The 17,009-nt window shown below is 36.1% G+C and overlaps 1 protein-coding gene across 3 annotated transcripts in view; it reads left to right on the top strand.

Moving 5' to 3' along the window:
• The window catches only part of mta1 (metastasis associated 1), a 44,402-nt gene extending 31,035 nt beyond the window's left edge, over positions 1–13,367 (top strand). For 2 of the 3 annotated variants that reach the window (XM_082143252.1, XM_082143254.1), the window contains 10 exons: positions 1,258–1,446; positions 3,389–3,463; positions 3,556–3,614; positions 3,730–3,857; positions 6,143–6,294; positions 6,605–6,794; positions 8,665–8,754; positions 8,846–8,998; positions 10,772–10,925; positions 12,467–13,367. In XM_082143252.1, coding sequence (XP_081999378.1) covers positions 1,258–1,446; positions 3,389–3,463; positions 3,556–3,614; positions 3,730–3,857; positions 6,143–6,294; positions 6,605–6,794; positions 8,665–8,754; positions 8,846–8,998; positions 10,772–10,881 — 1,146 coding nt within the window. In that variant the 3' untranslated portion in view covers positions 10,882–10,925; positions 12,467–13,367. The remainder of the gene's footprint in view (positions 1–1,257; positions 1,447–3,388; positions 3,464–3,555; positions 3,615–3,729; positions 3,858–6,142; positions 6,295–6,604; positions 6,795–8,664; positions 8,755–8,845; positions 8,999–10,771; positions 10,926–12,466) is intronic. The other variant, XM_082143253.1, reaches the window with a different exon arrangement.
• The last annotated feature ends 3,642 nt before the right edge of the window (positions 13,368–17,009 follow it).

The following is a 17,009-nucleotide window of genomic DNA, read 5'->3' as shown; positions in this document are numbered from 1 at the left end:
AAATTGCAGTCAAGATTCAAATGCAATTCACAGTTCAGTTTGTATTCACTTTTGATTTTATTTGCACATTAATAATGCTTTTCTCATGCTTGCATAGGTAGCCTTACTTGTTTGCCCATGCACTAGAGAGTGAAAGGCCATTTAAACCAGCATCTTGTGTGATACACAAAAACATAGAAATGAAAAAAAAAAGCCTTTTGTCCCTTTTTATAAGAAAGGAACATAAGAGCCAGTTCTTCTTTTAAGGACAGTTGTTTATATCAGCCAAAAGTTCATTTAAACTCGAGAGATTATTGTTAGTATTCTGTTCTGCACATCATAATGGTCAACAAAAGCATCTACTCAGTTTGTAGTAGTTTGTTTACAGTCAAAATTGCATTAAACAACACAGACTGAATAATTACATGAATAACTAAATAAATAATTGTACTCTTTAGGTTTATTCAATATTTTTCAAAGTTGTTTGCATTGACATTTTATTCCATTGACACCAATTCATATATTATATTATATTATTATATTATATTATATTATATTATATTATATTATATTATATTATATTATTAAATGTATACTTATTCAAAACAAAGGCTACTTTAAAATGATTATTTTTGGTTTCATCTTCTGTCTCAGTGTCTCTAATTTTCAGTTTCAATTTTGCTTGAAAGTAAAGTGTGTCAAAGTGCGCCAAACATAATTGAAAAAATAAGGACTATTACAAACTGGTTTCGCAAACACTTTGCCATTGGTCAGTGGAACAGATAGCCCTACCCCAAACTCACTCAGACTCATGTCAGGATGCTCAAACGAACTCCATAATTTGGGTGGCAAAATGTGATTAGAATTTAAAGTGCACAGTGATAATCACGATTAGATCAAATAATCTCCACCAGGCGATTATGTAATAATTGCGACAGGCCTGTTGCCAGCTCTGTTCAGTATCTGCCTATAGGCTGTGCGAGAAGAGCAGCAGAACAGGGTATTCGCTCTCCTGCCACCCAACTTTGCCCCGTTGTGTACAAAACATGAAGGAAAGGCGCCAGAGGGCAACATCCCCATGCATAAACACACACTCTCGAGCTGCCCACACAATTCCTCTTCGTCTAGTATCAGTGTTGTGTTGTTCCTAGGGTTGAGCAATTCAGATTTTAGAGTTATTTGACAACACACTGCTAAAACAATGGCGTGTTTGGTGACGTATATTGGATTTGAGCCAACAGTTATCGTGTTTTCTTATCTCAAATGCTTTATCTTCAGTTTCACGCCATGGACACGTTGCATAAGAACGGCTACGACATGACACGGGCCATCGCGGCGCTGGTACCCCAGGGTGGGCCGGTGCTCTGCAGGGATGAAATGGAGGAATGGAGCGCATCTGAAGCCAACTTGTTCGAGGAAGCGCTCGAGAAATACGGCAAAGACTTCACTGACATCCAGCAAGACTTTGTAAGTTCCTCCCAAGCAGTATTTACACAAGCAGAAGAGTGATCAAATTGAATTCCTATATTTTGTGCTACAGAATAGTGTGGCTTTAGAAAGATCTGAGCAGCATATGCTAAGATAATTGTGGCAGTAATGACTGATAAACTGCCTTTGTTCAGGGGACACTGAGTGTGCCAAGTGCATGTTTAACTCTGCCACCTGGTGGTTGATGGTTGTATGTGCAGTACTGAATGTTTTAGCGCTGGGCTTCCATCAGAAATGTCTACTTAGAGAAACAGGGAGGAGCCTGTCATGGAAAATGGGCACACCCTAAAGAAGTGAACCAGCTTATTCAGGGACACAAAGGATGGGAAATGGAGCTGGATTTCTGTTTGCCATCATGACCAGATTTGCTCTAATAAGAGCAAGAAAGATTCCTTAAAGGGATATTCACCCTAAAATGAAAACTCAGTCATAATTTACTCGCATGTTTGGTGGTGTTTTTTTGTTTTTTTATAACTCAAATGACTTTCTTATGTTTGATATTTTAAATGAATTTTCTGCAACAACAGTTTTCAAAGTGCCAAAAACACCCCAACAAGTTCATATGACTCAAGATTTTCAAATCTTCTAAAGCCATAAGAAAACTTTGTATATGAAACATCATAATCTAAACCTGCATTAAGCTGCACCTCAAGAGCCGCTGCAACTGGATTAGTCAGTGATTTGGACTAATCCAATTAGTGAAACTGACTCGGTGATCTAGTCATGGTGTATTCCAGTCGTTTGTTCATACGTTTTTTCCCTAAGAGCACATATACCCCTAAATTGAAACATTTAGAAGCACTTTTGGGGTGAAATGCAAATTTATCAAAATGTATCTGCACAAACAGAAGCAACAAGAAGTTTACGTTGAATTCAAAGCCAGATACAGTTCATCATGTAATACCTGATAATAACCAATATAATACCAATAATAATATCTATCTATCTATCTATCTATCTATCTATCTATCTATCTATCTATCTATCTATCTATCTATCTATCTATCTATCTATCTATCTATCTATCTATCTATCTATCTATCTAATCTATCTATCTATATATATGAGACTTTTAATTATAAACAAGGCTGAAATTCACTGGGACTCTTATTTTGAAATGCGTATGCTTTTTTTTGCTCTTTTAGAAAGAGAAGGGAAAGGGAGATAAAATGTGCACTCTTACAACCATCTCCAACATATTACAATATAAACACCATAAAGTCAACATTGTCATAATTCCTCAACAGTAGATCATAAGCAGTCTATTGGCAATGTAAACAGCTCTAAAACCTGTTGAATCCACAACAGGGCCTCGTTTTTACTTTGAAACCTGCAGCTCTCATACTTATACTTAAATCATATCCTTTTGAGGTTTCTTGTTTTCCCATCCCTAAATTGAAGACCTCTTAAAATGATAATTAACACGTTTGTTATATAATTTAGGACATTCAAGACATTTTATTCGCACTCGTGCTCCTAAATACATTTTACAGTTCGCACACATCTATTTTTAATAGCAAATGTGAATGAAACACTTGCACTGTTGATCAATGTTTATATGTGAATAAAAGGCTAAATTAAATTTGTTCATTATATAAATTGATTTGAGTCTCTTCAGAAGACTTTTTATTAAATCGTTTGATTCATATGGATAACTTACAATGTCTTTAAGTGCATTTTGAAGCGTCAAAGTTTAGATTTGCATGGAGGGACAGAAAACTCTCAGATTTTATTAAAAATATATGTTTTTGTTTCGAAGATGAACAAATGTCTTAGGAGTTTGGAAAGACATGAGGGTAAATAATGACTATTTCATTTTTTTGATTGAACAAATATAGGGTTAAATGTAATAAACAGCCATTTTGTTTTTGATATTAGTGAATTATACATTCTAAATGACCTTTTTTATTTATTATTACAGCTTCCTTGGAAGTCTCTAACCAGCATCATAGAGTATTACTACATGTGGAAGACCACAGACAGATACGTCCAGCAGGTAATACAACACGGCTGTCTCAAGTCTCTGTGTGCAGGTAGACAACCTAGATAGTTTTCACACTGAGACTAACCGGTTCTTGTTTCATGCAGAAACGATTAAAAGCAGCTGAAGCTGAGAGCAAGTTAAAGCAGGTTTACATCCCAAACTAGTGAGTACTTCAACGAGTCAAAGTTCAACCCTGGATTTCATTTCACCATAAGCTTTGAGTGCTTGCACTTTGACCAGATGAAATCCAGTAACCCTTGTTTGCTTTTTTCCTACAGTAACAAGCCCAACCCTAACCAATTAAACATGAACAGTGTGAAACCAGGGCTGGTGAATGGAGCAGGGGCTCTTCCAGGAGCACCAGGCCAGCCCGTCGGATTGGGTCGCGCGTGCGAGAGCTGCTACAGTGAGTATTTGACCTGCTGTCAAGTACTTAAAATGTTAAAGGTGACATTAAACTGGAATCTAAAAATGTATTTGTACGTCCAAAAAAATGGTGCACTTCCCCTTTGAAGAGCACATTCTACAGTTTTGCTATGTTTCATTCCCCCCCCCCCTCTTTTGGATAGATCAACCAAAAATGAAAATCTAAACCCGTAAGACTTTCGTTCATCCTCGGAACACAAATGAAGATGAAATCTGAGAGTTTTCTGTCCCTCCATTGACATTTACGCAATTCCATTTGAATTGAGCGGTTTAGTCCAGATTTTCTGAAGAGACTCGATTGTTTTTATATGATGAACAGATTTCATTTAGGCTTTTATTCATCATACAACGCAGTCGTTTCGCTTCTGAAAATTTGGATTAAACCGCTCGATTCATATGGATTCGTTTTTACAATCTCTTAATCGTTTTATCTGACCCTTTATCGGTAGCGTCAAAGTGGTAGATGCATAGTATCAATGGAGGGGCAGAATGCTCTCAGATTTCATCAAAAAGATCTTCATTTGTGTTCCGAAGAAGAACGAAAGTCTTACAGGTTTGGAAAATATTTAATTTATGGTTGATCTATCCCTTTAAGGTTATTCGCATCCAAAACTACAGTTGTAGTTTTCCCTGAAATAGAATTAAACATGCATTTCCACATCAGTGTTATTGTTGCTAATTATTAAAATATGAAAATCCAATTTAAAAAGAGAAACACGTTTTTCTGCCAATAAATGCGACTGTATTGTGTTAAAAGCTGAAATCAATAAATAATAATCTAGCACATGGGTCTTTGGCGTTTCTGGATATCTGAACAATCATTTTAAGAGTAAGGTTAGCATCCTCGACACACCCCTGGTCCTCTCTAAATGCAAACTGCAAAGGATCAGAACTATCTTTGAACTGCTGTAGAATTTCTCCCTTAAGTGCTTTCTCAAAACACTTCAGAACTATTGAAGTAAGAGCTACCGACCCAAAAACATGAAGTTCCTTTGGAGCCCTAGTCTTCTTTTTATTTCAGGGACTGTTTGCAATTTAAGGGATTGAGAAAAGATATAATCAATATCAATGTTGCAATATTGGGAGAACATGAATGTGTTCATGCATCATGACAGAAGTTTAAGCCTTGCCAATTTAAGTATTTAAGCGCAAGAACACGTGAAAGGGGACTCAATTTGTTACTTCCCAGTATGGGAAGCTTTCTGTGCACAAACATCTGAAGCGCGCGCCCAGAAATGCGCATCTCAGACAGCACGAATACTAAATTGAGCTCTCTTTCACTTCTTCTTGCACTTGAACAGGCATTTTCGAACAAAATCATTTCAAAATGCCCATCTTGGCAAGTATCCTCATAAACATCATCAATTATGTCTTAAGTGAATGTAAACAGTTGAGAAAGAGTATATTGAATCTGTGCATTAGCTCTTAAAGTGACAGCAGTCTAATATTCCTGCTGCTGGCTTTTGTTGTTTTGATTAACATTTAGACTATAACTTTTGTAACTTTAATAAAGAAATAATATGTTTTATTGTTTAATGATTAATGTTAATGTTTCATGGCTGGTAAAAATATTTATGGCCAGTAAATTTTCTGATGTCATCATTTTTTGACATCCTGTTTTTGGTCTTTGATTGCGTTCATATTGCAGTCAAACCGCGCCAGAGTTCGTTTGGAAGCGGACCGAACCCCCCTGAAAAGGTGGGTCGTCTCGGTCCGCTTGTTTGGTGCGCACCAGGGTTCAATAGCAGCGATCACAAATATTCAAATGAACCGCACTAGCAGAGCAATCGCACCAGAGTTTGTTTTAATTGAACCAAACCTACCAAGTCTGAACACACCCTAACACTTAAAAACTCAAACTAAAAGGAGAAATGTTGCTTTGGCAACTAATTGAAACTACTCAAATAAATAAAAATAAATTATAGCTAAGTCGAAAGATTAAAATAATAATAATAATGACAAAAAGCACATAAAAATACTAACATTTAAATGGAGACTATAATAGTACATATAAATAATACAAAAGTAACACTGTTCTACATGTAAATGAAATCTGTTATGATTGGTTAATATGAAATAAGCAAGTCATAAGTATTGCCCCTGCCTGTGCAGACTGAATACAATAAAGAGGATCTTTTTTAAATGAATAAGTAAAAAAGCTAGTTTTGTTGGCTTTAATATGAGTTCAGGTCAAAGGTTAAACTACAGTGAGCAGAGCAGAGTCGTGTTGGATGGAGCTTTATGTGTTTTTGTTTTTGTGTGCAGCCACTAGCTCGTATCAGTGGTACTCATGGGGGCCGCCCAACATGCAGTGCCGACTGTGTGCCTCCTGCTGGACTTACTGGAAAAAATACGGAGGACTGAAGATGCCAACCAGACTGGATGGAGAGAGGCCCGGACCCAACCGCAACAACATGGTGGGTGTGAAGTGGATTCTCTCCAAACATGCTCCACAGGGCTCGGAGTCAGTTCTTCACATGAAATTCTCTTTCTCTCCCCACGAGTCGGTTTTATTTAGTCTGTTTCTTCTTTTACTGTGCAATTCTGTTTTATTATGCCTCTTTGTGACTGTTAAATGAATGCCCTCCCTGAAGGAGCGAATAAGCAAAACTTTGTCTTTCATTTATGTTTAAAAGTGGAATTTGTTCACTTCAACAGATTTAAAATGCAATATTTAGATTTAACTGTCACCCAGGACTTGACTTTCATCTCGCTGTCTGTGTTCAGAGTCCTCACGGTCTGCCTGTGAGACACAGCGGAAGCCCAAAGTTTGCCGTTAAGACCAGACAGGCTTTCTTCCTGCACACGTCTCAGGTGACGAAAGCGGCTCGACGCGTCTGCCAGGACCTGTTGAGATCCAGATACTTGGCTAGACACCCGTACATACCTGTCAACACTGCCGCTATCAAAGCCGAGTGTGAGTATTTGCTGTCATACATGACTGTGCTACTTCAACTTTGAATTGCTCTGATGATATTTATTATTATGGAATTCATCTATGAATTGTGTGGTGATTTAAAGTGTTTTTTTATGTAATAAATTGTGCGTTACTGACAAATAAGATTGTCCAAGATTAAATTTAAATCTAGCTTAAAACACATGCGCCAAGTTCTTAGAGAAATGCACTTTTTGTATTTTTGTGTTGGTTTCTTTTTACTTTCAAGAAAAGTTTACATTTAATGGCCATCAAGTAAAAAGTAATGAAAGTAGTGTTTAAGTAACCCTAAAAATAAGGGTAACACTTTACGATAAGGTTTCATTAGTTAACATTACTTAACTAATTTAGTTAACATGAACTAAGAATCAACAATACTTCTACAGAATTGATTAATCTGAATGTTAATTTTAATATTTACTAATACATTATTAAAATCAACAAAAGTTGTATTTGTTAACATTAGCACTGTGAACTAACGATGAATGACTGTACTTTAACTAATTTTAACAAAAATGTATACATATTGTAACAAATGTATTGCTCATTGTTAGATCATGCTAGTTAATGCATTAACTAATGTAAACAAACGAAACCTTATTGTAGTGTGACCAAAATCTTAATCATTATTTTCAAAAACATTTTAATGATATTTTTTCAAGGTAAAAAGTTTTTTTTTTACAAATGTTTAATTATTAATAAATATGATCAAGTTGATTTGGGAGGTTATACAATGGCATCTTACAGCCTGAACTTTGTCATGTAAAGATAAAATTATCTGATATAATAAGTGACATTAACACAGTCCTCAGGGTTCGCAGTGTTTCTTCTTCTTTTTTCTGTGTGTTTCTGCATGTTGGCTGCACCATGTGACTGATTTGGTGGACTAATGTTTTCAAATATAAATTTTCCAATATTAATAATCAATTTTTACAACTTTTAACAAAGAAATTATTATAAAATAAAGTAAAAAGAAAAAAAGATACTAAGCTACTTCTACTAAATTCTACTAAATTCTTTTAAAGTGGCTTTTATTTTTTTCATTATTAAGTCAAGTCAAGTCAAGTTTATTTATATAGCGCTTTTCACAATACAGATTGTATCAAAGCAGCTTCACAGTATTTAAATTAAAATAATACATCAATGTTTGTTTCTAGTGGAAAACGTCCACGTTTGGTAATGCTGATCAATAGTATTGTTCATTGATTAATTAAATTAAATATCCCCAAGTATCCCCAACTAAGCAAGCCAAAAGCCAAAGGCAACAGTGGCAAGGAACCGAAAAACTCCATCAGATGACCTAATGGAGAAAAATAAACTTTGGAGAACCCAGGCTCAGTCGGGGGCCAGTTCTCCTCTGGCGTTTATGAACTAGAGGTCGGATTCAACTGTAAGATTAAAAGTATTATATGAATGCCTGGCTGAAGAGATGCGTCTTTAATCTAGTTTTAAACTGGGAGAGCGAGTCTGAGCAACGAACAGTATCAGGAAGACTATTCCAGAGTTTTGGAGCTAAATGTGAAAATGCTCTCCCTCCTTTGGTGGACCTAGAAATCCTAGGTATGACCAAAAGCCTTGAATTTTGGTACTTAATTATTAATTAGTACTTAATTATTAAGTACTATTCTGATATTGTTTTGCCTTTATACCTCCCAAAAAACATCAAAAGATGATGAAAAGCATGTTTGTTGTTTGAGGTGTTTTCAAGTCTTTCTGAATAAAACAAAAATGAGCTTTGTATCATTGACACTGACCTGTACTGTATTGCCATGTACGTTTTAACCTAATTAGAACATATAATTTTAATGCTTTTTCTTTATTTTTTAAATATATTTTTTTATACATATTTCAGGTGCTGTGCGGTTGCCAGATTTGTCCAAAAAGCCTGCACCTCTAAAGCAAACAGTAAGGAAGCCTTTGGAGTCAGTGGTTAGATATCTGGGTGAGTGAAGCTGTCTTGTCTTCAAAAACTTTTCCATTTGTTTTTATAAAGCAAACCCATTTTAATCATGTTTTATCCAAACATGTTCCAGAGGCCCACCCTTGCCCACCCAAACCAAATCCTCCACGAGGACCCACCATTTCCATGGGCAGCCTGACGCCCATCAAATCCACCCCCATCCTCAACAACGGCTCCCCGACCATCCTGGGCAAACGCTCTTACGAGCAGCACAACGGCTTGGACGGTAAGCTCGGGTTGTGTGTGCAAGACGCTCTTTCTGTGCTGCCCACACAACACACTCTCCTCCTACTCTTCTTGCCATGCCTCATTCACTTGTCTTAAACTCTCCCACTCTTTTCTCCACCAACCCCCATACAGGAAAATACACACACACGCGCTACTTTAATCTCTGAATGGCTTTCAGGGTTGTCATGGTAACGGATCAGCCGTGACTCACATGGATCATTAGTCCTGCGGGAGATCAGACCCCCAAAAACACGGAGTAAAGGCACTGTTAATGTCGATTCAAAAGGAGGGCTTCCCGAACACGTGGCACGGATTTTAGGAACACTTATGTATGCTCCCCTGTCACATTGTGCTTCATTACCCTCTTGTCTCTATGTAGGGTTTGGAGAGAAACCAATGTTCAGCGGTTATATAAATTCCTGATGAGCTTGGCACCATTCTGTCCGAAGCAGCGAATCCTTTTTCTTCACCCCATACTGATTTTTCAGATAGCTTTTACATTTGGGGTCTTTATGCACGTATTGTTACAGTCAGTGTTATGTGATTTGTGATAAATGGCTCGTTTCCATGTTGCCGTCCTCAAACCTGGTCCTTTGTCATGTGAGCCGCATGTATTATGTAAAGGATGGGGTTAGCAGAAGAGTGCCTGTAGTACCTCTTAGAACCAATAGGGTGACATGACCCTTCATGAAACTAGAATGTTGCAGTGACTGGAGTCTCAAAGACAGTAGCCTTTTCTTTTCTTTTCTTTTCTTTTCTTTTCTTTTCTTTTCTTTTTTCTCTCTTTTTTTTCTTCCCAAAACGTAGTAAGCTGCCTTGATACTCTTCAAAAGTAACATCCTAACTTAAATTGAATCTCATAAGTGACTGATTTGGAGTGCTGATCATATTTTCTTTATGTGAAGCACACTCAACTCAACCAATTTATATTACATTACATTCATTTTGAAATTAGCTGCAAATACTTTTTACCAACATGTATAGAGGGTTTTTTAGCGCCTCTTATCACAATTAATATTTACAAATGCACACAATATGTAATATATAATACAAATAGATGTACATATTATAGATAATATTTTTGTGTAAATAAACATTTTTATGTAAATATTTCTTTTGACAGTTATTTGCAGATACTTTTTACCAACGTGTATAGAGGGATTTAGGACCTCTCTTATCACAATTAATATTTACAAATGCACACAATATTTAATATTCAGAACACAAAACAAACATGTACACTATATATTTAATTTCTATGTAAATACATTTTATATTTATGTATTTATTTTTGACAATTATTTGCAGATACTATTTACTAATACTATGTAAGATGTATAGAGGGATTTATCACCTCATATTATATTATATTATATTATATTATATTATATTATATTATATTATATTATATTATATATTATATTATATTATATTATATTATATTATTTTATATTATATTATATTTATTTGGACTATTAGCTGCAAATACTTTTTACCAGTATGTATAGAGGGATTTATTGCTTCTCTTATCACAGTTAATATTTACAAATGTACACAATAATTAATATACAGTACACAATACAAATATATGTACACACATACAGTATATTTATTTATTTATTTATTTATTTAAATTTTTATACTCATTTTATTTTAATTTATTAAATTTATGTATTAATTTATTTATTTTGACATTAGCTGCAAATACTTCTTTACCAACATATATATAGATGGATTGATCTCCTCTCTTTCTCTCTTTATGTTGTGTCAGGGCCCAAACCCAAAGTTCTGACTCCACAATGGGAAATAATGGCCAAGAGGGTGTCTGAACAAAGCCGTGCTCCCTCTGGCCTGCAGGATGAGGTTCACGAACTGGACTGACCTCTACTTTGACGACTGTCTGCTATTGTTGACCAGATGAGCAGGTACGGGTCTCCTGACTAGGACTGTAACTAACTATTATTTTGGTAATCGAGTAATTGGTCGATTATTTCAACGATTAATCTGATACATTTTATGTGGTAATAAAAATAGACCTAAGCGAACCTTTAGTGAACCTAGCCTTTAAACTAGGGTTTAAACTTTTATTTTGAAAACACGTATTTAGAAACATATTGATTTATTCTCCTGTGTTGGCATAGTGATTTACTTTTATAAGTGACTTACAAATCTGGTGAAATGGCGCACGTTGCGTTCCCAGATGAGTATTATGAGCAACCCAAACTCACAGCATATGCAGAGATGGAGTTTGTTAATTGAGCTGCTGAGATGCGCTCCATGCATGTAAATGATAACAGTGCTACACTTCGCTATGAATCAAAAAGCGTGTCAGACTTTATACGCGTTCCAAAACGCACATTATTGGAAACCCAAACTCACAGCATATGCAGAGACTGAGTTCATGTGGAGCAGCATTTACTGTGAACGGAGAAACACAACCTGCACGCATTTAAATAAAGCGTCATAATTCACTCTGAAACCTGCAGCGCATATACTCATTTAATTGAATCGTAGACTTTGTGATTTCACAGTAGCACTATGCTATATTATGATTTTTAAGTGGTTGAAATATATTGTGCAGCCTTATAAAACGATCTAATAATAAGGTTCATGGATTCTCGTACTTGAAATGCACCACTTCAGTTGCGACACAGTTAATCGAATTTATATGCTTTTTTTTTTTTTCACAGGTAAATTTGTAGGTCATTGCAATAATTTAAAAACGCCCTTCCATCACATTTACAAATATAAAATATGGTTATACACTACCTTTCAAAAGTTTGAGGTCAGTATGATTTTTAAAATAAAGAAATTAATACTTTTACTCTGCAAGGAAGCATTAAATTGATTGAAAGTGACAGTAAAAACATTTATAATGCCACAAAAGATTTGTATTTCAAATAAATGCTGTCCTTTTGAACTGTATTCATCAAATAATCATGAATTGTTTTTAACATGGTTTCCACAAACATAATAAACCTCACAACTGTTTTTAACATTGATGATAAAAAGAAATGCTTCTTCAGCAGCAAATAAGATAATCAGAATGATTTTTGAAGGATCATGTGAAACTGAAGACTGGAGTAATGATGCTGAAAATTCAGCTTTGCCATCATGGGAATAAATTACATTTTAAATTTTTAAAAGAAAAGTTCTTTTAAATTACAATAATATTTTGCAGTATTACCGTTTTTCTGCGTATTTTATCAAATAAATGCAGCCTTGGTGAGCATGAGACATCTTTCAAAAACACTCAAAAATCTCACCAACTTCAAATTTATGAATGGTAGTGTTTATATTTTTTGTATTTTGAAATCCTCAAGAATATTAGTTTGATATTAATGATGTATCCCTTTCAACTAGGGCTACTTAGTGTGTAATTGTAGTGTGCAATGTATTTGTTACTGAATATAAGATACTGAATATTGAATACAGCAAATGTTTTTTATTTTTTTATTCTCAATAGGTGTCTTGCATTGTACTACAGACTCTGACAGCATCTCTATAACACTCGATTTCCAGGTGACTCGAGAGATTTTTTTTCAACTCTCAGTGACGGGCGGACCTAAGAAAGGATCTGCGGTCAGAATGTCCTGTCCAAACGACCCATTTTTACAGCTGAAGCCATTGAAAAGACTGCAAAGCCCTGACGTCTCCATGGGTCCTCTAACAGCCTGTGGCCGATCACAGGACTGACCTGATTGTACAGGACTGATTATTATTATTATTATTTACCATCAGCTGTTACTTCTGTCATTGTAATTATTATTATAATTATTACAATTATTATTAATGTTCTTTTTTTATGAAGTATAACCATTTTCTTTTTAATGATCTGAGGAAAATGTAAGAATCTTGAACGTTTCTTGCAACGGCTTGCTCCCAATCCATAATGTAAAGGTGGGACGAACTGTCATTTTTGTCTCTTGCGTTGTTTTGTAACATGTCAGCTCCGCGTTGACGTGAAGGACTATATGACTTCTGTTTCTCTTCGTTTGGATGCTTGTATTCTCTGGTTCTGTTAGCCCGTCCTGCCACAGCAGTTTAAATTATTCAGAAAGACAACGAAACGTTCTTTTTCTACCTTTTTCACGAGTATTGCAACTGCTTCTATATGTAATTTCTCTTTTGTGAATATGTAAATGAAAACAGGTGGAAGGCATTATTGTACAGTTGTGCATTTTGGGCCTTTGGCGGTTATCAAAGCTTGTTGTAATGGATTTGCCATGCACAGCGTATTCTCTGAATTGTCATTTTGTAAGGAAACCTTCCTAGGCCTCTCCTGCATATACGGAGAGGTGATGGGAAATCTGAAAAGGTACTTCCCCATTAATACAATCATGCACCTTCTTAAGAATGAGCCTGAATGAGAGTGTGGTGTTCAAGTTTTTCCCTCACATTTGCACACAGCATTCAAAAACTAGACCAGGGATATGTGATACAACCCAGTTTACTCTGCAGTTGGCTTATCAAATATTGATATCTTTAGGCCAACGCAGAGCATCTCAAACTCAACACACATGTTTCTTTTTTAAAGGAATGCTAAAATGACAAGGCTTTATACACATACAACCCACTGAACTTGTAAACACTGTCAACTTGGAAAATCTGAAAAAATGATGTATAACTGCAACCAAAGACAGTGAGTTAACTGGTATCAAAAGGTTATTGATAGGATGTAGGCTAACTGGGGAGCGATATGTTTTTTATAGACATGTTTTCATGAGCTACCATCATATCTAAAGCAGAATAGGTTGTAGAATATCATTGAATTCCTTCCAAAACGGATGTTAAATAAGTCACATGGGGTGTAAAAAAAGACACTAGTTGTTATACAACAGATATCAGACGAACAATATTTTTATTTGGTTATTAAAGGGATATTTGACCCCAAAATAAAAATGCTGTCATTTGGGGCATGAGGGGTCAACCTGTCACTCACATGAGATCACAGCGATAGCAGGAACGCTCCAAATAATCCTTGGACAAAATCAATCCCAGTCCTTGTTTTAGAAGCCATTTCACTTGGATATATGTCACAATAAGGAAGAAAAGACTTCAGTTTCATGCTGACTTTAAAGTGAAGGTATTTTTTTCTATAAAGGATAGAAAACAGGGTTTTATGTTTATAGCAGTAAAATCCAACTAAATCCAGGATTTGAATATTGGACACCTTGTAATTAATGTTTTAATTAAACCTAATTGTGATATTGCCTTGCATTTTTAATTTTAAGTGATTTGTGTTTTATTACATTACTGGCACATACTCAAGCACTGCCTAAATGGTGTACGGTTGTTGGACTCCTCAGTTTGAAGCCCCTGGGCACTGGCCCTATTGGCCTTAATCTATTCTTATACTCCAGGGTCCAGTTGCATAAACATAACTGCTAAGTTAAGACTGTGGCTGCATCCGGAAACTTAAAATGGTGCCTTCGGAGGACCCATTCCAAGGTAGGAAGCCATCAAGGCACGTTCGTATACAATCACTTCCTGTCTCCTGAGATACCTTCACCTGATCGATTTTTGAAGGCAGCATAGATGTATCGTTTGCTGCCTTTGATATCCCACAATCCTATGCGTTCCATTCGGTGACAGTTCAGCTAGAAAAAGAAAGATGGTGTCTGAAAGTTGCAGTTGGTGGTCAGTTTGTGTGTAAATGTTTGTTTCTGACCAACTTTTTCCACTTCTGATGTCATTTCTAGTGAGAATTAAATATGTTTAGTTCTCACCAAAGCTTTCTCTTTATGCTGTAGATGATTAAACTTACGCTGTCTCAAGTCTGTCCGAAATCAGTTTCGTGAGGTGCCTTCGTGCGAAAAAATAAGAATGTAAGCTACTTATTTTGAGTAAGTAATTACTTCACGACTGCTAAAAAGTATGTTCTATATAGTATGAGTGTGTGTAGTAAGAATGTAATCCACACTACATTTGCCATGTTGACGTTATCATGTGACCTACCAGGGGGGCAGTGTTTCGCAAAACATTGAGCTTCCTCGGGCGCCGCCATTGATTAGCGGACCATCACCTGCTGTTAGCATTCCATTGACTCCCATTCATTTTGGCGTCACTTTGACAGCGAATAACTTTACATCTGAGGCATTTAAAGACTCCATTTGTCCATTATTTATTTCTAAAGAAACACGAAAATGTATAAAAGGCTCCATTACCTTGTATCTTACGTTATGGCCCCATAGATGCAGTTTTTGTAAAAATAGGCTAACGATTGCGTCATAACCACGCGACTCTCTGTCGCAGAGCAGACAGATTACCGTATGGACAGGAGGAGAAGCTCGCGGGCAATCGGGGGGACGTGGAAGCAAAATGACAAAGTAATTAATCAGAATACATAGCAAAAGTTTCTCCTGCTCCTAGCTCATGGACACCTCCTACTCATGCTCTCCGTCTCTGCAAGTTTCGGAAGGGAATGATTCAGATTTCTCTTGGCACAGCTACTAGAAGACAGACGGGTTGCTCACGTCACATCTACGTCGTCAAGCTCAGTTTGAGTCTGCGCAGTACGGTCAGCCATCAGGAAGTGAGAGCTTCTAATTGACTTCACTTTTCTCCGTTGAAACCTATGGGGTCGATGTGTCCTGTTTATATACTGTCTATGTGACCTACCAGTGTCAGTTGTGTCACTTCACTGCCATTCATAAATCCTGTCCCGTGGCCTCATGGGAAAGTGAAGTATCCATCGTTTGTACACTAAAGAATCTTGCCGAAAGAAGTCATCTGGTACTTTTTGTCTACTCTTTTTATGAGTACTGTGAATTCAGACATACTTTTGTCACATACTTTTTTTCGCTTACTATATAGTAGAGAAGTATGCGATTTCGGATGTAGCCTGTGTCTTAAGAACCATGACCAACTAGCGATTAGATGGGGCTAATCAGTGTTTTGGGATTAGTGTTTTTAAATTGGATGAATCTATATAAATTGGGCTGTCTTGAAAAAAACAAACAAAAAAATTATTAACTTTAAGACTAGTCTAAGCAGTTTATGCAACCGGTCCTCAATATTTTAACTATGCCTGTGGGTCATTTTATATAAACATACAGTATAAATGCATATCAAAATGACATTGGGATGAAATTTATTACAACACAAGAATGATGCTGTTAAAAACAGCAGTGAAAAAGTTAATAGTGCCTAGTCGACTCTTGACATGAGTCCGTGTCTCAAAATCTAGCTGCATGCCTAGACAGCAGTTTTGGGCTTCACAAGCACGTTCCATTGGTGTATCTGAGTGTGAGCTCAGCTTTTTTTTAAACAAACTGGTTGGTAAAATCATACTAGCATACCACTAAAGATATGGCAGAATAGTAAGTGTAAACAGGTTTTGTGCCTATTTTCGACTCCCTGCCAAATGATTACCCCCTTGTTGAAGCCGCTACCTCATTGGCTAATCCTAACGCCAGCACCTAATCGTAAATCTACACTGGGGATTAAGGGGATGAAATAATCTGGCGTGGGTCAGAATTCAGCACAACACCTGCTGTAGTGATAGAACATTTGTGTTTTTCCATATCTCCTGTAAATTGGTTCTTTTCAAAGATACATAATTTCATCATGTGTCTCAGTTCAGTTCATTATTCAATTTATAACAATAGTAAATGACAAACTAAATACAATTTACATTTTACAATGGAAATTATGTTTCTATATATGCTACAATTTACAACTAGGCTATACAAAAATGTATTTACATAACTTGCTTACGTTTTTGCGCGTTTTAAATGCCATTAAAACCATGTCAGTTTCATACAGTAGCCTATCTTCAGATAAAATTGCCAAGTCTCTTTCCGCTATTGGCAATTTATCTGTCAAATCCTCGGTTCACTCTGTTCTCGGCTCATTTCGAATCTCGATGGTTCTTGACTCAATTGAATCAATGAATGAGAGCCGATTAAATCCCATTCAAGAACGAAGTCCAGTATTGTGAACCGATTCAACTAATTCATCACAAAGATCCGACTCAAAAGAACGGTTCAATCCGTCGCTACTAGGTA

This window comes from Leuciscus leuciscus (genome assembly GCF_965113295.1).
Source record: "Leuciscus leuciscus genome assembly, chromosome: 17".
Taxonomy (NCBI): Eukaryota; Metazoa; Chordata; class Actinopteri; order Cypriniformes; family Leuciscidae; genus Leuciscus; species Leuciscus leuciscus.
Note: the sequence above shows the minus strand (reverse complement) of the source record. Positions and strands in the feature narration are given on the sequence as shown.